The 22,585-nt window shown below is 39.1% G+C and overlaps 1 protein-coding gene across 1 annotated transcript in view; it reads left to right on the top strand.

Annotated features, from left to right (window-relative positions):
• Positions 1–1,210: 1,210 nt before the first annotated feature.
• PCDH17 (protocadherin 17) overlaps positions 1,211–22,585 on the top strand; it is an 88,666-nt gene continuing 67,291 nt past the window's right edge. Inside the window, exon 1 of the mRNA XM_075491977.1 lies at positions 1,211–4,077. Coding sequence (XP_075348092.1) covers positions 1,450–4,077 — 2,628 coding nt within the window. The 5' untranslated portion in view covers positions 1,211–1,449. The remainder of the gene's footprint in view (positions 4,078–22,585) is intronic.

The raw sequence follows: 22,585 nt of genomic DNA, 5'->3' as shown, positions 1-22,585 counted from the left end.
AGAAAGAAAAGAGAGGCACTTGACGGCGCAGCCCTGTGAATACAGAGACTGTTTCCCTTTTAGCGAGAGACTAAGAGAGAGAGAGAGTGTGTGTGGTGGCTTTTCTCTCCCCCCCCCCCCCCCCCCTTTTTTTTTTCATCTATGCGTCCAGCCATGGGTTGCCTGTTGATTTCCTCTCGGCTGGAGAGAAAAGCAAACTGGAATTAAACTGCATCGGGAAAAGTGCAGCTCCTCAGACACGCATACGCACACACGCATAGATACACAGAGAGAAAGGATGTGGTGGTGGCGGCGGCTACTGGCCTGTCTTAAAGAAACCCAAGTGTGCATCTGATTGAGCACAGCCTGTGATTTCTCTCAAAATATATATTTACTGCTAATGATGACGGTCAGCTGGTGGGTTTCTTAATTTTTTTCCCCACAAAAGGACGAGTGGGAGGCTGGTAGTAGAGGGAGAGAAAGGAAACTACAAATCCGGACACTAGTTTTTGCTGGGGTTTTTTGTGTGTTTTGTTTTCCCCTCTTGCCCTGCAATCCTTATTCCCTCGCCTTCTGATTCGGGAAGGAAAGAGTGAGGGTGTACGAGACAGAGAGGGGGGAAATACCGACGGCAGCGAGATGCAGCTCTCCGCCGCAAGCAATGCAAGATTAGATCTCTAAATGCAGCAAAACACTCCCTGAAAACCAACAACCCAGCGGTGCAATCAGACATTTCACTGCCTCTCACTGCACACGAAGAGGGCTTCAACAACAAGCTGAGACTTTTTTTCCCCTTCTGTCTCTCTCCCACCCCTCCACTCCATCAATCGCATCACAAGCGATGAGTAGCAAATAAGCTTTTCTACCCCTGCTTACAGACCTGTGGCCACCCCCTCCTTTCCTATGTATATATAAATACACATATTTTAAAAAAAAATCTTTTCGATCGTTTTTAGAAAAACAACCACTGCCGAGATTTTTTATTATTGTTATTATTTTTATTATCCTTTGTACATCTGCGGGGATTCAAGGATCGGGAACGCTTCGCCTGCCCGGAGGGAGAAGATCTTTTGCAAATTTTCTGATTTTTGAAATCCTCCCACTGCCGAAGTTGGACAGCCGAAGTAACTGCGAGGGGACTGCAAGCACGGCAAGCGCTTGCTGAAACGCTGCCGAAGCTGCTCCCCCCCCCCCCCTCCGGCCCCCCCGATTGCTCCCTCCCTCCCTCTGAGCTACATGGTCCATTTGCTGCCTCTCATCCTGTGTCTCTGCAGATGTTTTAGAGCAACAGGTTCAGGAACTTAAAATACAGGGGTGGGGAAAGAGAAGGAAAAAAAAAAAAAAAAAGGAAAGAAAAAAAGAGCGAGCCGACGGAGGGGGAGGAAGAACAAACCCAGAGCAGGAGGCACAGAAGACGGGGGCAACCCTGGTCGCCGCTGCAGCTGCTGCCACCCCCACCCCTGCTCGGGGATGTACCTTTCCATTTGTTGCTTCTTCCTCTGGTGGGCTCCCGCCCTGTCGCTGAAGAACCTGAATTACTCGGTGCCGGAGGAGCAGGGAGCGGGCACGGTCATCGGGAACATCGGCCGCGATGCGCGGCTGGCGGCGGGCGCGGCGGGAGGCGGGATGCTGCCCGCGGAGCGCGGCGCTCCCGGCGGCGGCCCCGGCGGCGGCCGCGGCCCCAAGTCCACCTTCCGGGTGCTGGAGAACTCGGCCCCGCACCTCCTGGACGTGGACGGGGAGAGCGGGCTGCTCTACACCAAGCAGCGCATCGACCGCGAGGCGCTGTGCCGGCGCAGCGCCAAGTGCCAGCTGTCCCTCGAGGTGTTCGCCAACGACCAGGAGATCTGCATGATCAAGGTGGAGATCCAGGACCTGAACGACAACGCACCCGCCTTCCCCTCTGACCAAGTGGACATGGACATCTCGGAAAATGCTGCGCCGGGTACCCGCTTCCCCCTTACCAGCGCCCACGACCCGGACGCCGGGGACAACGGGCTGCGCACCTACCTGCTCACCCGTGATGACTACGGCCTCTTCTCCCTCGACGTGAAGTCCCGTGGTGACGGCACGAAGTTTCCAGAGCTGGTCATCCAGAAGCCATTGGACCGTGAGGAGCAGAGTCACCACACCCTGGTGCTGACGGCACTGGACGGCGGCGACCCACCACGCTCGGGCACGGTGCAGATCAATGTGCGCCTCATTGACTCCAATGACAACAGCCCTGTCTTTGAGGCGGCCTCCTATGTGGTAGAGCTGCCGGAGAATGCACCACTGGGCACTGCCGTCATTGACCTTAATGCTACCGATGCTGACGAGGGTACAAACGGAGAGGTGCTCTACTCCTTCAGTGGCTACGCACCCGAGCGCGTCCGCGACCTGTTTAGCATCGACCCGCAGAGTGGCCTCATCCGTGTCAAGGGCAACCTGGACTATGAGGAGAGCGGCCTCATTGAGATCGATGTCCAAGCTCGGGACCTGGGGCCCAATCCCATCCCTGCTCACTGCAAGGTCACCGTCCGCCTCATCGACCGCAACGACAATGCGCCCACCATTGGCTTTGTCTCCGTTCGCCAGGGAGCACTGAGTGAGGCTGCACCACCGGGTACTGTCATTGCCCTGGTGCGGGTCACTGACCGTGACTCTGGCAAGAACGGGCAGCTCCAGTGCCGGGTGCTGGGCGGTGGCGGCGGGCCCGGAGCCGTCCCTTTCACCCTGGAGGAGAACTATGACAACTTCTACACTGTGGTCACCGACCGGCCCCTGGACCGCGAGGCACAGGACGAGTACAATGTGACCATCGTGGCACGTGATGAGGGCAACCCCCCACTCAACTCCACCAAGTCATTTTCCGTCCGGATCCTTGACGAGAACGACAACCCACCCCGCTTCAACAAGAACCTTTATGTGTTACAAGTGCCCGAGAACAACATCCCTGGAGAGTACCTGGGCTCCGTCTTGGCCCAGGACCCCGACCTGGGCCAAAATGGTACAGTCTCTTACTCCATTCTGCCTGGGCATGTGGGCGACGTCTCCATCTACACTTATGTCTCCGTCAACCCCACCAATGGTGCTATCTATGCCCTGAGGAGCTTCAACTATGAGCAGACAAAGCACTTTGAGTTTCGTGTGCTGGCCAAAGACTCAGGTTCACCCCACCGTGAAAGCAATGCCACGGTGCGCGTCACCGTGCTCGATGTCAACGACAATGCACCCCTCATCGTCCTGCCTGCCCTCATCAATGACACTGCTGAGCTACAGGTGCCGCGCAATGCTGGGGTGGGCTACCCTGTGGGCACCGTCCGCGCCCTGGACAGTGACTTTGGGGAGAGTGGGCGCCTCACGTATGAGATTGTGGAAGGCAATGAGGAGCACCTCTTTGAGATGGACCCCACTAGCGGTGAGATACGCACCTTGCACCCCTACTGGGAGGAGCTCAGCCCTGTGGCTGAACTGGTGGTAAAAGTCAGTGACCATGGCAAGCCCAGCCTCTCCGCAGTGGCCAAGCTCATTGTCAGGGCCTTGGCGGGGCCCCTGCCCGAGGCTGGTGAGCCACAGGTGAATGGTGAGCAGCATCGGCGACCACACTGGGACTTGTCGCTGCCCCTGATCGTGACGCTGAGCACTGTCTCCATCATCTTGCTGGCTGCCATGATCACTATTGCTGTGAAGTGCAAGCGAGAGAACAAGGAGATCCGCACCTATAATTGTCGCATTGCCGAGTATAGCCACCCTCAGCTGGGAGGAGGGGGAGGCAGTGGCGGGGGAGGAGGAGGCAGTGGCAGTGGAGGGGGCAAGGGCAAGAAGAAGAAGATCAGCAAGAATGACATTATGCTGGTGCCCAGTGAGGGCGAGGACAGCCGAGGCCCCCTCAATGTCATGAACGTGGTGAGCAGCCCATCCCTGGCCACCTCACCCATGTACTTTGACTACCAGACCCGCCTGCCCCTCAGCTCTCCCAGGTCTGAGGTGATGTACCTGAAGCCCGCCTCCAACAACCTGACTGTACCCCAGGGACATGTGGGCTGCCACACCAGCTTCACAGGGCAAGGGACTAACGCCAGCGAGGCTCCCCCGAGCCGGATGTCCATAATTCAGGTAGGAGACTTTTAGAATACCCTGGACCTCACTTTAGACGCTGGTTTAACTTCACCTTTTGTCTGCAGTGAAATCTGCTGTAAGGCACCACTGAAGGGACCAACACAAGTCACTAAAGAGAGGTGGACTTAATGAAAGTGGAACCAGACCACATCTGGTGGGTCTGGTTCTGCTGTCACACTGGTGTTTCCCGTGTGATTCAAAAGTAAATGCCCGCTGAAACAGAGTTATGGCAGTGCAAAAGAGGTGCATGTGAGATTGCAGGCAGGCGTTTAGTGCATTTGGGGCACGCTGGGGTATTTTCCCAGAAGATCATCAGACAGAGGTGGGCACTTCCACAGGTTTCACTTTGCTTTGGCTTGGGGTGGAGGAGGGGGAGGGCATTTCTGAAGCACTCACATCATCTGCAGTAACTAACAGGACGTGGGAGAAACTACACACTGAGGACATCTATTGCAACAGTGTATTATAGCCCTCCAATCCTGTATGTAAATACGAGCTATCTTTCCAAGATGTATGTTTTTAATTTTTTAAATTTCCTTCTTTAGAATATATATATAAATAATTTATTTTTTTTTTTGACGCAGAACAGTATCATTGGGGCCCCATTGCCTCCTCCTCTCCCCATAAACAACCAAACCTTCAGTGCTGAAAATTTTACTTAGTCAAATAGAAAGAAAATGTACGTGGTGATTCCCTCCTACCCCCAAATGTTAACAAAACTCACATTCTGTCATAAAACAGCAAAACAACTAGTCAGATTTCCAGTAGCCTGAGTCAATATTGATGATTGCTTTATAGTGAAAGACTTACATGCTCTTTCTTCTACCAAAGCTCATTTAGAAATTACAGCTGGGCTGCGTTCTGCTGCCAGTTAAATCCACACTGTCCTCTACCGACTTTTGTGAATGTGAGAAATGGCACAATTTGGACCATTGGATATAGGGTGCTAATCAAAGAATGACTTAATTTTTAGCAGGTAGTTTAAAGTCCAAACTCAGAAGATGTATTCCAGAGCAGTGAACTCGCAGAGTGAAGGTGAGGGCAGAATTTGGCTCCAGTTGATTTAATTTAAAGTATTACTTCATGATTAATGCAGCTTAATGTTCAAATACTAGAGGTATGTTCCAAAGTGATTTTTAACATTTGGATTGAAAGCAGGCTCTGGATAATGACTATTAAATATATTTGAAATGTCATATCTGTTTTATCCTGTGGTTCTCCTAATATGCTGTTCTGAGTCATAGGGGAATGAGCTGAGTGTATCAGAAGTGACACAGACTCATTTTGTGTATGCAGCTAGTGGGAAAGAAGTTGCACTGTAGACACTTGATGTACCAAAAGAAAATTCGTAATACCTTTGAGTTATCATACCCTGCGGTCTCTGAACACCGAATGTTCTAGTTGCCAGCTGCATCTAATATTTTAAACTAAATAGAAGTGACCATTGGTAATTGGCAGGTTAAGTAACCAAAATTCCAGTAACTGATGGCCTGTAAATTAAATATTTATAACTGGGAAAAAAAAAAGAAAAAAAAAAAAGGCTGTCTGTAGAAGGTCACTGTGAACTAAACCTCAACCCACTATTGAGTTGTGTCACAGAAACAATTTCATTTTATGCCTATCATGAATTTGTGTTGCTATCAATTAGGTGAGTGGAGCAATACTTAAAATCCGAAATTGATTTTAACAAAAAGTGACACTTCAGGAAAGAGTTTAGGTTAGGGCACAACCAGAGATAATTTGATTTATAATTCATGCTTTAAAAAACAAATAACTTTCAATGACACTTGTTTAAGTAATGTCAACTTTTTTACTGTAAAATGGAGTTGTCAGAATGCTAAAAAAACCCCCACATTTTTTTTCCTACTGACAAGTGTAATACTTACTAAAAGACAGAAAATTATACTTTCCTACAACCATGTAATGTCTATATAAAGCAATTAATTCATGTATTGATGCTACTGAGTAGTAAAGATTCAATTGTAGTGTAAAATCCCTATGGAAAATATGATTCCTTTTTTTACAGTGTTCACTGTATAATATCAATCATGATTTTTTTTTCTGAGATCTATATAAAGCTAAAAGAAGAGTTTCCTCCCTTAAAAAGGTGTGTTGTGGTTTCTATAACAGTTTTCGTTATGACAACTGTGGGAAATGTTAACTGTAACTCCTCATAGCACATACTGGTATATCTAATATTGTTTTTGCTTTCCCTGAACATCTACACAGAGTGTTTTGGATGTTTAGATGGTCCAGCCAGTAGATTAGGAAACATTCATTTTTCCCTAGTGAACAAACTGTTCAAACATACTTATTGATACTATATTTTGTAGTTGTATCAACAAAACAAATACACAGTATGAAACAGAGTAGTTGGTTTCTATTTAGGAAAGGCCCAGACTTAAAGTAGCTAGATTACAAAATCTGGCCCTCTTCACTATAATTTTGCATTACTGAAATACATTTTGTATTCTCCATTTCCACATCCCTGCCATAAATTTTATATAAAATTTGCATTTAGAATGTACATACTACTTTGTGTCTGGTCCTGTACTTCTGCCTCATGTAAAATTCAAACTGCAAACTTAGGAAAAAAATAGTAAGGAATCAGCCCTCTCTCTGGATCTGCTATATCCTTAATCACTCCAGGAAACCTGTGTCTGGAAAAGTAAATTGCACAGTTAGGAATCAAAGGTATAGCCAGTGGAAAAAAGATACAGAATCCAAACAGCTCCTTTATCATCTCCTTTCATTAGTCAATTCAGAAAAGCAGTTTTCTTTGTTACCTCAGTAAGGGAAAGGCAAACAATTGTGTAAGTGTTCTCTAGCGAATATTCACTTTAGTTTTTCCAGATACAATACTGAGCCACAATAATCTCACACTATATAATTCGTACAATGGAACTGCTTTTCTTCACTCTCATTTTCTTGGCAAGTGTTTAATGGCAGAATTCTCTAGCAGGTGCCTGTTATTAAAACTTTATGTTTATATATATATATATGTACATACTTATATATCCGTGGATATATATATACATACTAAATATTATATTATGACTTAGTACATCTAATTGAGTCTATAAATATTTAAAATCAAATAAATAATTTCTTTCTCAGTAAGATCCAAATTTTCTCACTCTTACTAGGAGTGCATAACACTTTTTTTGCTTTGCAGTAAGAGTTAGTAAAGTCAACAGGCTTTATGATTCCCTTATTTCTCATGAATAGTATTTTATTCTACAGATAGCCCGATTTATATCAATGAATACCTGTGGAGTAAAGTGTTATTTAGTGACCATGGGTTTCAGACTGACTCAAAATGACCAGCAGGTGAAGAAAAAATTGCCTGATATGTGTAAGAGCGGTGTAATCCTACCTCTCCTTTAAGTGACTTCTGTTACACATCAGTCACACGGTTTAACAACTTGTGTGTTTACTCACTACTTTGTAGCATCCAGCTACGTGCCATGGCTGCATGTGTTACTTATATGAATAAATGAACTTCTTCAGTACCATAAAAATTAGATAATTTAAATATTTATACATATATATGTATAAGGTTTTGGATGGATAACCAAGGATGCAGGATACCTCCAGCTTTTATTGGCACAAGAGACTTGCAAGTGCTTAGGGCCTCTGAAAATAGACTGTGATTTGACGCACACACGAGGTTGATGTGGATGAAGAATAGTGTTTAGTAACATACTGGGAAGTCAGAACAGCTACACTTTAGCATGTTTCATTGCTCTTAACTTCAGCAATCATATTCTAAACATACTTCAGAAACAGTGCTTTCAAACGCAAGTCAGTTAAAAATATTTAAATATAAGCCAGTGATATACAACTCTCATTGCCAGATTCAAAATTCCATGTGACCTTTGAATCACTCAAGGTCCAAACTATTCATTTTTATTGGGGAAAAAAAAGAGGAAAGCAGGCGAAAATGGAGACTCTGCGTGACTGAAAGAAGATTTCTGTTCACTCTAGACCTTAAAGACTACTGGACAAATTCTGTTAGTCTCATTCTGGTGAGTAAATCAAGCTGACCTACTCACCTGACTAAGAGAAACAGGATTTTTCTTTATTTTGAAGAGCAAACATTAGAAAAAGAAATATCATGTGCAAACATACACATATATGTTCATGTCTCTCCTACCAAAAAGTTCTGAGTTAAATCAGTTCGCTTTTCCCTGGGTGAACAAGCTGCAATTTCTTCTTTCGTGTTTCCAATAGATAAAAGAGTGGATGGATAAAGGGGAACAAATAGTTTCTTTAAACAAATAGGTTTTAGAAATAGGTTCCTCAAAGTGACATCACAGTAGTGTAGAAAACTATCTACATATGCAAGGAGCGTTTATCATCCTAGAGATTATTTATTATTACACTTGTGGTGCAACTTGGAGCGGTTTGTAAATATATCAGGAATGAGATGGGAGTGAATACAGAAAAGGGTGGTCACAGCTTTTGCTAAACAACAGCTAAAAAAGAATGACCGTGTTGCAAGTAGCTCTCAAGCTGGGAATCACCGTAGCTGCCGTACTAGGCAGTCCTCTAGCATTTTAAGATAAAGTACAGATCATTCTCAAGACTTCAGGCACCTGATGTTTATGATGCGTCAACAGATTACTGTCAAGTCCCAGTGCAGCTTCGTTGCCAGGTGTCTAGTAGTACCTAAGAAGATAGAGTCTTCAGGGGAAATTAAAAACATAAGCTATATTAGTGCTGCTCTGTCTTTACATACACTATTCCATGCTTTACTCTGAGAAACTTCAGCTCAGAATTTTCAAGACTGCAAAAAGAAGTCTGCAGCTGCTGCAGTATAAGGAGAAGGAGCTTTCCTCAACAGAAGTTGCATTCGTTCTCAGTGGTTTAAATTCCTATCTGAAAACAGAGGTATTCATTTTTTATTTCTATATCTTCTGCCGCAAATGAGCAATATTATTCCCTCTCACTAGAACTAGTAGAAGTTAACATTTTGCACCAAGAGGATACTGGGGCAGTTCCACACATTCATGAGTTTGCAGGCTCGTACTCTGTAATTCCCCAAATTTTGCAGCTGCATACTCTAGAGCTGTATCTAAGGACACTAAATTGTCATCAGATTAAACTTCAGAACTACCTGGCTAAGATGCATTATGGTAGTTTTTAAACTGTTTTACAAGGTTAGATGTCTTGCAAAATAACTCCCATGAATGTTTGCATTGTGTAATACAGTCTGCAGTTAGCATGATTTTGTGTTACATCATTCTATAGCTTTAGTTTTACTTAGTGAAGTCAATACCAGGGTTGGCTGTGTAAGAATTTCAGGACAGGATCTTTTCTATATTTTTGTGAAGCATTTTTTCATTTTTTTTGTCAAGATACACTGCATAGTACTGTGACACAAAGTACATATATTTTAGGACCGGGTCTGGCAACATACTGCTTACTATGGCCTCCGCCCTAGCTGCTGAAATAGGCAGAGGAAGCAGAACTGGGCTCCTGTTTTGTGGTACATCTGCTCTGGTCTTGATCTTGAGCTCCTTGCTGGTATTATTTATAGCAATATTATTTCAAAAGGATCATTCCTGATATATAGGTCCATATGAGACCTAAAGAACTTTCCAAGATGAAATGCTATAATATAGAACAATAAACATAACAGAGAAAAAGACAGTTTAAGAGTCTGAAGCAGAATATTGATATTATGAGAAAGAAAATTATATTGCCAGAACAGAAATTCACATTAACCAATAAATTAAGAATAATAATGTCTCCATAGAACTTGCTGGTTTATAAACTACAAGAGTTGAAGAAAGTAAATGCAGTTAAAAGACATGAAGCAAGTCATGCAGGATTTACTGCATCACAGCTCTCAATGGCTCTTAAAGTTGTCTGAGCTGTCCTCATATTGGTGCTCACCGTCACTGCCTAATCTTAAGTGGGAAATTCCACACAAATTTTTGATTACCAATGCAATTTCCATGACTGATCCTTTGAAGAGTTATCTTTTAACAATAGATTTGGTCAGGTTTCTGTTATCCTTACCCATGTTGATGAAAAGGCCTGTTCTTACTCATATTTCAGTCAATAGCATAATTTTGACTTCATCAATTATTTCAGTGGTTCAAGAGTAAATTGTGACTAAGAGCCTTACAGAGTGCAGATAAGAATAGTATGATTGGGCCCTTTATTTTTAGATTTCAGCCTTTTGTGATGTTTTCTTACAGCTTCTTTACAAACAATTAAGGAGACTGGAATTTAGAAGATTTTGTAACTGTGATGTGAACTGTAACATAATCAGGTGTGCAGCTGAAAGAAGAAATCAAAGACTCCCTTGAAAATATCACGTTTTCACATATTTTCACATTTTCATCTGGTTTTGAAAGTGTGCATAATACAGCATTATTCTTAAAATTCAGCAAATATTGTTACGTGGAAAATTATCATTAGGTACATGTGAAATATTTGCAAATAACACTTGGTATTAAGAAAGCATAGATACAACCTGGCTTCACTAATGAGGCAAAAAATGTCATTAAAAAAAAATTTCTTCCTGAGTCACAACATTTGACTGTAAACCAGTTGGTATTTCATTTTCAAATGAAAAACATTTTTTTTTCTTTTTTTCCCCAGCATTTTTAATTCCTTTTCACTACCTTCCTCCTCAGGAAACATTAACATACTGGGTAATATTTACACATATGTTTTTAAAGATCCTGCTTAATTTCTCTTTATTTGGTTGTTTCTACAAAAGTTAAAATGCCTTGTCAAATTAGTTTCAGGCTTCACTATGCAAGACACTCATTCTACATATAAAAAGTGTATGTATATGAACTGTTGTTTTCCTTCTGAAGAAAACATATAGGACGCATGGCAGAGGTCTTGAGTTATCTCTTCAAGACTGAGAAGTGTCTGCACGTATAAAGAAAAGACATTTTGATACTAGTATTAGTATTTTCCAACAGGTAAGAATTTTCTATGAAAAGAATTTAAACAATGATTTGCTGACCGGAGCAGAAACACAGCTCTGTTTTTATCTCTAAAAGTATAGAAGCAATCCTTTGATGTCAAAAGGTCAGAGTAGAACAGTTGGGACAAATTTTTGCAGCAGATAGCCTGAGAGCTTTATGCTTTCAATTGTACCTTTACTTCAGCTGTAAGAAGAGAAGTGGTGAAATTAATGTTAAAGGGTTCAAAAATATAGGAAACAAGTGAAACTCTCAGGGGACTGCAGGCTCTTACCTAAATAGGAAAAGAAAAAAAAAAAAAAAAGGAAAAAGTACTAGGAAAAGAGTGGCAAAATGATTTTAGGGAAAGTTCCTTAAGTTTAAGTGTTTCATTTGTTATGTTTTTAAGGGGGCAACAAGGAGATTAACTAGTTGTTGCTGCTTTAGCTGATATGATGAGATGAAATGGAGTAGTGTACAGCCTGCCATAAATCTTAGCCAGGGTGCTTTCTAAGCCTTAGTAATATATTTGCCATGGTCTTTTTAGTGCAACCTTTTTTTTTTTAGTCTCTTTTTCAACAGAAGAAGATTCTGGATTAATTACTGTAAATCTTATGAGAAAGAAAAAATAGATAAATTATTAAGCATTTTAGATAAAATACTCAGTATTAAGTACTACATTCAAGAACAAGCAAATTCATATGAATGTCCCTGTTAATTAGGATATTAGGCAGTGCTTTAAATAACCTCCTTGAGCAGTCATATATTTTCTAGCTAAGTCCCAAAGGCTGCTGATACAATTCCTGCTTATTAAGGTCACACGAGAAGCATCTCTTTCTTCTACTGAATTGCTTCCACTAGTTAGTGTCGTTACCTGTACAGAAAGGATAGCATAAAATCAATTCATCTCTCGCTTGAGATGAGAAGATAGCTCCTTTTTTGGTGATGTGTCCTCAAAATTGAGGAGTCCTTCTACATATGAAGATACTACTGCATAGTTTCAGCCAATTATTAGTGTTACTTGTACAGGACAGCATAAAGATCAATTTGCATTTCGCTTTCACGCAGTGAGGGGCTATCTCCTCTTTCAGCCCTCAAGACAATCAGTCCCACGCTGATCTGTTTTCAATTTAGTAGGCTATAAGTGATCTAGGCAAGTAAAATCTTTCAAGTGAACAGTATTTTATTTTAGCCACGGACCTTCTTGCTGGCTTTGTGATGTATGTATCAGATCACAGTTCCTGTGGTTCATAAAATACTCTTACCCGTAATAGAAAAGTTTCTAATCGCATCCTGTTCCCTGCTGGGTGGTTGCGTGCGGCAGTCTCCATGGCACGCCAAAGGAGGACTCTAAAGGGGAAAGGAAAAGCCTTGTTACAAGATACAAATGCACAATTTCAGCCGTGTGGGTGGGACCTCTGATCGATGCATTGTAAGTTCTTGCAGTGATAGACATGCGAAATTAGTTTCAGGCAGTGTTTCAGACCATCTATTGATATATGTGTGACACGCTTGTATTTGCCTGTACTAGTTCTAGTGACACTATGATTACTGGTATTTGCAGTCCTTGCCCTGGAACACTTCCAGGCAGTTTTATTGTATTGAAATGGCTCTTACAGTTCATTGAGCATCTAGCATAACACTGCTGAATATGATCGGCGCGTTTGCATATATTTATTCAAAAAAAATCAGGCAGTTAAACTGCATAATTATGGGAAAACGAATCATAACAATAAAAGACCATTTAAGTTAACAAGCTTTGTGATCAAAGGATAAATACAGGTTGGATAAATGAGACTCTAGATGTAACTAATCTACATAAATAGGCTTTGGTCTGATTAGAGGAAAGGAATATATTAAAATAATCTAAAGGTATTAAAGAAGCGTTTTACTTCAGTACTTTTATAACGTCTAGTTTTATTTCATCATATTTTTCACATTTCTACTCAATAAAAATAGCTGTGTTCAGTGATAAACTACTTTTATGTGTTTTTATTTCTTGATTAACAGTGTTTGCAGTGCAAAGAAAGTCCAAACTAACACAAGTAAACAAAAGTAACATCATAAGCTTTAATTCTAGTTTGAATGCGTCGTGTGTCAAAAACCTTAAACATTTTTTAATGTCTTAATTTTAAATTTTTTAATGTTGCAATGTTTTTTGATTGATTTTTAATTAAAGAAAAACATTAAAGGGAACATTTAAAGGACAATTTCTTGTTTACTGTCTTTATCAGCAGAGAGCAGCCTTTGTAGTGTTTGAAAGCTGGTGCATTAAAAATCAATTTCAAGTCTTCAAAGCTATAAACTCTTGGTTGCTTTGTAGATATATACTGTTTTTAAAATCATTGGAAGCACACTTGACAATTGAATTAAAAACAAAAGGTAAATAATGGCTTCATCAAAATTTGAAGTATTTTAATGTATTTTTAATAATAGGTAAAGGATTTTTTATAGAGAGCAGACATATGAATCACAATTTTGTAGCTTTTAAATGCATAATTTGTTCCTAAAGACAGTTATATGTATTATTTTATTAATAGAATTTTGTTTCAAACTTCTGTTGGTGTTATTCTGTGGTTTTTAATGAATGCCATGATTCAAACACAGAACATGTCAGTCAGTTTCTTTACGTACTGTATTTCTGTCTCGTTCTTTGCTGATTGCTAAGCAACCACTTATGGTTAAGATTGTTTAGCGACAACTCAGTTTAAAAAAAAGGTGAGCTGAAGTGGGCTAAACAAATTTTTATTAATTCTTAATGAAAATATTTAAATTCTATGAAATTTTAAAGGTGACAAAAAAAAGAATATTGTTTTAATAATGCACCTCAGATTCAGCACGTGGGCTTTGTTCCTACTGGTATTGAGGAAAAGACTGCTTTTCCACGAATCTAGAAAGAGTAGGATCATGTCCTTAACCAGTGCATAAGTAATTTCGAGGCCTATGGAAACTAACTTATATATATATAATCGTGTTAGTATTATATCTTTCAAGGCATGATCCTTAAAACACTTATTCAGTGAATATTTTAATTTAGGTCAATAGCACCACTGAATTAAATAGATCGCTTACAGGAATGGAGTTGCTGATGTGCGTAAGCACGTGCAGAATTCAGCCCAGAATCTGTGAGTCTGTGTTAGCTGAACTGCTCCCTGTTGCTTCTCTCCTTTGCTTTAAAAACACTGCAAAGCTGCAAAAGTTGTTCATTTCACTTAGCCTCCAACTGCATTCTCTAGTGTTCTATTGACATAGCCCTGATGTCTGAATATTTGATATTTTTACTTTTTCGCATAGACTTGCGTAATTTGATATGCAGATTTGAAGATCATAAAAACAATCCTGCTTTGATGATCATGAGTAAGATTATCCAGCCACAGCTGTAAAGTACCAAGTGTGTTCTTTTCTGATCTCTTCATCATTTCAGTGGATCAAATGACAATAAGAATATAGTGGAATTTAGAGTGCTTGGGAAATAATGAATTTAAAAGCTTTTAAAAAATGGCAGCCATGAAGCCTTAGAAATTATTTAGATTTCTAGACTGTACGTCAGATAGTATAACTGTATGTGTGAATGCGTATGTGGAGATACCTAGATAAGAGAGCAGCATGGATTAAAAAGAACTATCTAGCTGGATAAAAGGCATTATTAATGACTGATGTGCATGTAATTTTTTTGGATATTGTGTATGATCTGTACATAGCGGTGTAACAGAGTTTTGGAAGATGCTGTCAATCCGTACCTTTTGCTGCAACCTCGAAAGCATCAAGTTTAGAGACAAATGCTGTTGTCATTTTTTTTCCTGAGGCAAGAGTATAGGTAAGGAAGGACCTCATTTTCCACTTCATGGTGGAAGTTATACATCTTGCTTAAAACTGCGTATCCTGCTATCAGACTTCAGGATTGAGAGTAATGATGAAAACGAGGTATAAGTCATGTGACACGTGAGAATACTCAGCGCTCAATTGCTTCCATCAACTGTGTTAGGTATTAAAAAGCACACAACAATTTGCATCTCATAGCTCCGAGGCAAGGAACATATCAGTCAGCTTTGTAGCCATTGGGTGAAAAAGAGGGGAAACCAAAATGTTTTATGTTATTTCTTTCAATGCATAGTCTTCATTTTGTCTAGATCTGTAAAAGTATTTTGTCTGTTTAAACCACCTGTACCTTCTTTTTAGGCCTAACAGGATATAGTATTGCAAGGGGCAGAAGTAACTGGATGAATTTATTTTATTATTTGTTAATTGGCCACCATATATATGAACTTTCCCAACAGTATACATCTCATTATTGTAATAATGTGACAGTAATGAAATAATAATTCCTTCAAGAGTGAAATAACTCATTTTAAGTGCTTTCCTGTGCTCATTTGTTTCAAAACAAGAAGAAAACTTTAATTTCAGTTCATATAAAATATAGGTAGACCACACACACTTTTCTTCATCCCCTGATACTGGCAAAGGAACCTTAGGAACGAGTAGCTAGATTTCTGGACTTTGTCCTACTTGTTAGTCTACTTTACTTGCGTTAAAGTAAAGCAAGAGAAAGCTGTTTCTATTAAGTAAATGTAAGCTTCAGGAATTTTGGTTAGTATTGGCAAAGATCTTTAGATAAAAATAAATTGCCTGCGGTTGTACTGGTCTTGCTGATACCAGTAATTGAAGAAATAGGCATACGTGTTGAATAGCCGTGGGAGGAGAAGAGTTTATTTAAAGGAAAGGTTTTGTTCTGATTTAAATTTTGAGCCATAGGTTTTCTATAGTATTTTATAATAAAGACAGTTACATAGTAATTTGGGTTAGAATGCATGCCCAGTTCCCCATCTCAAAACCCAATTTCTTACTACCTGTGGCTATTTCTATTAAAAAAGAAACATAATTACTATGAGTCTCAGCAGTCTAAGAGTAAATTTTTGCAATTACAATACCTCCCTTGGGCAGATGTATGAAAATGGCAGATTAATTCCTGCCAGTATCTGTCTATTCCTTGCACATTCTTAAGGTTGCTGGTAGCTTGGATTATCATTATATTGGTGCTGTTTGTTATGCTGTAGTTAAGGTTAAAGCAGCAATCCTATTATAAATCTTTAGGAATAGGGCTCTATACCATTATCTTGGAAACTCTCTATGCTGAATTTTGATATACAAGGTCCTAGAATTAAGATCCTAATTCTATTTTCATGGAAAGTGAATGAGTTTGCTCTTGATCTTAGCATATTTTAGAAGGGCATTTTGTACTTTATTACTTAATGCCTGAGAAGATTTAAAAAAGACAACCAACAAACCAATGTTTACTCATTCTTAGGAATTTACAGTGAAGTTAATAAAGTTGCATGTGAACTGAAGGCCATAGAGTAGTCCCTTAGTATTGTATGGCTTTTGTTTTATTCCCAATGGAACAATGGCGTGTTTATTTAGAAAGAAGCACTAGTAAGTTAAGATGGCCCTGAAATTATGTAAATGAATAACTTTCCATGGAAATAGTCTAATTCATCTCCTAATGAGCTTTCCTACCGGAAAACAAGTTTTGAAGGCATATGTGTAGAAGAATTGCATGCAAAGGCTCCTCTCCTGGAGATTATTCTCTGTAGCTAAGCACCTAACTCCATGTTGAATTCCAGTGAAGTTGGAAGTTGGTGTGGCTTCATGTGGGCTCATGATCCACCTGCAGGGAGCAGCATTAGTCTGTGTTACACACTATCCATTTGAATATTCAGGAAGAGTAGTATGAACAATCTTAACAAGTTATTGTTTTCCCCCTTTCCATGAGTTTTTGTTTGGAATTTCTTGCACTGTACCTGTTATATTTTCATTTTGAAAGAGGCTTCCCCTGACACACACTTCTGAATGTTGGCTTGGGGACTTTTGTGATGTGGACGCTATTTAGAGAAGGTTGCATTAACTATTTTCTTTGAAAGTTCATGACTAAAAAAAAAATAAAAATTAAAAAATTAAAATATGTATGCATGCTTCAGTTGCCATTGCGTGCATTTTCTTTGAAAAACGTGCTCACATGCTGGGTGAGCATCCTGATTATTAAATACAGAGGCAAATCCATAATTTAATCACTGTATTCTAACTAGCCCCTCAGTCAAATATTAGCATTCATGTTTAATCTCTCTATCCCTGGTGAAACTTTGAGCAGTGTCCTAGATGTTGACAAACCAACACTGGTTTGGAACACAAAGAAAACTTTCCTAATCATGGAATCTTTGCAGATAACATTTCTTATGTAGATCTTCCTTAACAGCAAAATCTGATTTCAGACTTTCAATATGACAAGCTGTAATGAGAGGGGTAATCCAGAACTTTTTTTTCCCAGGCTGTTAGGAATTACAGGTCAAAGTCAGCCCTTAAATACCTATGAGTTTATAGATTACCTGTGGAGATCCCTAGATAAGTGGGTGTTGTGTTCAAGATGAGGTGATGCTATTGAGAAAGATAACTATTTTTTTTGCTTGTTCTGAATCAACTTAATGTAGAGTCCTGTATGAAGACATTGCAGTAGGTTAATACTGAAATGACAGAGCTGTGGATGGTTATACAAAGCCCTATAACTGAAAGGCCTATTTTTTCTGTTCAAGCCTACTTGACCACTGCTACTATATTGATGGTGTATTCGATCAAACTTTCCATTTTATGAGGTGCCTCATCATAGGCACATGACTGTTGTGGCTTTAAAATATATTTAGGGACAGATCCTCTTGCTAAATTTGTGCAAGCCTAAATTATTTATCTTATGTCACAAATAATAAATCAACTCATCACCATTTTACAGTTGAAAATCTCCTTGCACAAGCATGTGAGGCTATAAAGTTTGATGATCTACTATTCTGTCATAAATTCAGCCATTATTTTGGCAGCATATTTAGTGGTGTGTCTTTTTCCAGTGCTAAGAGGAAATAACTATGCCAAGGTATTTGTGTGAAAGTAGGGCTTCGTATCCTGTCACAAAGTGTTTCTAGAATACTTTGTTGAGGATTTTTAACAAAATGTGGAAATAAATAGTTGCATGGCCAAAATAAGAAATTAGACAGAAGTTTTAACATCTGTGATTTTCTTCCTAATTCCTAAGGAATTTAAGTGAAACATTACTTTTCTGGGGAAGGATTTTAGGAAGAGGAAGGGGATAAAGGAGTTTAAAGGAAAGGAGTTGATCTAGATTTACCTCTGTTCTTCTGATCGTCACCTAGGAAGAAAGTTTCAGACTTCCTCTTTATGTGTGTTTTCTGTGGAGGCAGTGTGGCTTCACAATCAAGTCCTGCTTTATCTTTGTTGCTGATTTTTTTCACTCTGTAGGGAAGAAACATAGAACCGGAGTCTTGTGCCACATAGAGTGTTTGCTGCCTAGCTAATCACCTTTCCCTGTCACTGCCATTACAAATCTGTTTAAATGCTGTCCATAGAGAAGACCATATGCTAGGATAAAGGAATATTACGTTTAAGAGTTTCTTCTCATTTTCTATCACTATTGTAATCTTCTTCCTGCTCCTTTGCAGCTTTCTTCAGCATACAACATATGTATCTGTGGGAATGTAGCACGCTATGTAAAGACTTGCTTATCCCATAATTGAAGTAAGCAGACTGATCCAAGGGCTATTGAAACCAATTTGAAAACATCCATTGATTTCAGCAGACCTCAGGTCATGGCTTGTGGGAGTTTTATTGTTGCCTTTAGTGAGAAGTATGGGTTGGACAGAAGAAGGTAAACATAGTGGATAGATGTTAATACAAACTTAACAGATTTAAAATATCCAGTGTCTCTGTTTCCCCTTACTAAATATTGTGACTACAAAACAATTTGTCAGTGTTAAAAGGCGATAATTTGATCTCCTTCTCCGCCATATAGTACTGCAGTGTTTATAAGCTTTTATCTGTTCAGAAAACACTTGTGATATGTTGCTCTTAGAAACAGGAAAACAGTAATGGTAAGAATAGGACAAATTCTATAACACTTACTGGCTTCACTGGGAATTCCTGCTGAGTAAGAGCTTTCAGATATGTCTCAAAATTAAAAATAAAATGCCAGGAGCTCACAATTGCACTGTAGAATCTGTGTGCATGAAAGAAAGAAAGAAAAGATAAGGTTGTTTCCATACAGAAAAAAGGGTTCTGAACACAAGGAGAGAAAAATATTTTCGAAATTGTAACAAATATTTGATCATCTCCTTAAATTTCAAGGCACTTTTTTTAAGTTTCCCTCTAATTTTAATGTCTTAAGTTCCAGACTTCATATTTAACATGTAGATTGGAATGAAAAATAAAAAAAAAAAAACCTAATGCTATCAAAGATACACTCCCAAAGGTATTGTTATTTTAAGCTCATGGTATGATATTCTTAGAATAAGCTGGATATTGTGATAAGTGCAGATTTCATTCTAGTTAGCTAATTGTAGTTGAGTCTGTTATGCAGTAAACATAATATCTGTTAGGAATGCTAAGGTAGACTCAACATGGTGGGAGCCATAGATAAAAGGTGCATTAAAGCGTTTCAAATTCAATCATTAGGTTTCATTGCACCCATCTGCTACCAGAAAATATAATTGGCAACTTGATTCATTGACCTTTAACTGTCATTTTGGACCATGTTTTTTAAATCCATACATTCAAGTTAGACCTAAAGAGTTAATTTGATAAGATAATGCCCAGTACATTTTAATGCAATTACTTTTTTCTTTTTTCTTTTTTTTTAAGCAAAAGGATTTTTTAATATAATCAGGTTTAATGGTCTGTTGTATATTCTGCTAATCCAGTCAAAGTAGTTATTTAATATTGAATGTGGTTAAAAGCAACTAATGTTCAACTTCATTAAAGGTTCTATTATATAGAAGACTTGCTGAACTTCTACTGTATTTTTATGCATGAACTACTACCTCTTATTAATTATTTCCAGGGGTTTCTGTTACATTAGAATTATACTTACAAGCTTCAGTTCCATCAAGATTATACAGCACAGTACAAGGGTTAAATAAGCATTGAAATTGTGGAGTGCTTCATATTTTGTTCCTAAAATGTTTTATCTCTTTCCTTTTATTTTCTGGAGCAGATATTATCTTGTGCAGGTGGGGTGGAGTGCATACATCTCTTAGCAGTTCTATATGTGTGGCACACAAGTAGACTGATATAATAAAATAACAGTGTTACTTAGAGCAAGCAGGAAACATAATGTGATGAATGAGGATGATTTAATGTTTTCTCAGCAATGGTAAACAATTATACTATTCTGTCATCTGAAGTTTATGTAATGGAAAAACATGATTACATGTGTTTCTTTACACAACGGGATACAATTCTTGAAATATTTATGTAATATAGAGACAGATGTATGTAACCTAACCTTATAATCCCATTTCACAGCTTTCCCAAATACTGGGGAGCTCGATAAATAGGAAGCTGATTATATTGGCAGTATAACTCCATTAATAGGATTCGGATTTGCCTTGTTGACAAGCCAGTACTGTTAATATGATCCAGTATATTAAATTGACAGGAAAACTGGAGTGATAGAATGTATCTGCAGCCTAATTGACAGGGAAGCTCTTTCAAAAGGGTCTTAATGTGGTTTTTATTGACAGAGTAACTTCAGTAAGTACATATCATTGGTGAACAGTGTAAATATATTGGATGCAACTGTACTAGCAGATTCAGGTGAAGTAGTTATTGTTCTGTTTTCCCATACTTCCATCTTTACTTTGATATAAGTCGGATCAAGCTCTCTCATAAGATCTTCACGAATGCCTCTTAAAGTACCAGTCTAACTGCACTGCTCACAGGCATCTGACAGCTTGTGAATTATTTTAAAGGTGTTTATCATTTTTAAATGAATAGAGGCGATACAGAGCAATGCAATAACGTGTCATGAATTTCATTATGTTTATTTATTGACATTGTGATAGCAGAAACAGAGCGATTGTACTTTCAGCTTGAGCTCTTAATGTGGTGTGATGTTTGGCACCTCTTCCTACATTCTGATCTTGCACCTTCTCCAAAAAGTAGTTCATCTTAAGAGCTCATATTACAATTATATTTTCCTAGTCCCATTTGACAACTTTCCACATTCTCTTCCCAGACCATGCTAATTTCATTAGATGCTTACATTTCATGCTTCTCCAGCGCAAAATAAAATGAGGCTCAGAAACCTGAAACCATTGTGAAACAAACAGCAATTCGAGTTTGGTCCGGAAAATCTTCTTGATTCCCTTTTCAGTAGAAGGAATTTTAAGGTTCAGCTTCCACACTTTTTCCTAGTCCCATCTTTCTAAGAGAGAGAAGTCTGCATTTAAATATATATTCTGCATCTGCTCTGTCAGAGGAGTTGAAAGCTTTTTTTAAGCTGACTTCCCCGCTGAAGAAGAGGCAAACTTGTTCCTGAAAGGTTTCAATCTTTTATTTCACATTTAAAAAAATCCCATCAAGGTCTGGTCTCACCCCACCTTTTCAGTGTCTTTTAAGTCTACTTTTTTTACCAGGCTCACTTAAAAATGTGTCTGTCTATAGTGACCTTTTTAGCTTCTTCAGCCTTCAGGCTTGGTGTAACTATCAATGAGGTGAGAGGAAGCTTGCCTGGGCCTTGTGACTTCTAATCCTTGCACTGTATTAAATCCCTACAGTCTAGGCTTCTGTCTTCTTTTGTGTCTTGTACATTGCAGAGTAAACCCTTGTAAAAATTTAAGAAATAATTGTTTTCAGTAAGCCAGTAGTACGAACACAACTGAAATATCTGCAATACCTTAGTACGAATGCTTAAACAATAAATCAATAATAAATTTTTGGGTAACAAATATGGTACTTGCTAAGAGAAAATAGTACATGGACCAGGCATTTATATGGGGACAATCTTCATTCCTTCACTTACAGGAAAGGATGGTCATCTCTGTCCCCAGTGTTTCACTTTTCAGAAGTCACTGTGCATTTGACTGAATAGCTCAGGACCTCTTTCTCTCCCGGTTTTGCTTTTTTCATTCAAGAGAAAGAGAAAACACGAGCCACCAACACTCTTCAATAAAGAGTACAGCAGCATGGTGAACAATATTGCCTTGTGGATCTGCCTGGTTTTGTTGCCCTGTGTTTGTAGTGTGCTTTTGAAGAATGTTACATATGTCAGAAATTCACATAAACACACTGTAGGTCTTGTAACACCAAAATACACATTTTGCAGCAAGTGTGAAACTTCCCAAATATGTACATGTCATATAAATTATGTCTCAAAAACATTTTCAAAAGAATGAGAGTAGGGAGCACATATTAGGACAAGATTTGTTAAAGCAGCCTATTTAATTTTGTCCTTCGAAAAGGTAGAATAACTTATTAGAAGTTTATGCCCAGTTTTGGATGGTTTTTTTTTTTGTTATTGGGCTAATAAATTTTCTTAATGAAGGAAGTCTGGTGAAATCAAAAACTACTACTTCAGGCTAAGTATATACACTCACTGGCAGTCTTATACTGAGGAGTTTTTGTGAAAAATTGTATTATGTTGAACACAAACTGTTCCTAATAAAATGAAGACAATTGTCTGCTCTTTCAAAACTAGATTTGGCAGAATACAATTCTTTTGTCTTAAAAAGTGATTGCCATTG

This window comes from Mycteria americana, chromosome 1, assembly GCF_035582795.1.
Source record: "Mycteria americana isolate JAX WOST 10 ecotype Jacksonville Zoo and Gardens chromosome 1, USCA_MyAme_1.0, whole genome shotgun sequence".
Lineage (NCBI taxonomy): Eukaryota > Metazoa > Chordata > Aves > Ciconiiformes > Ciconiidae > Mycteria > Mycteria americana.
The sequence above is the reverse complement of the archived record's forward strand: the minus strand, read 5'-3'. Positions and strand labels throughout refer to the sequence as shown.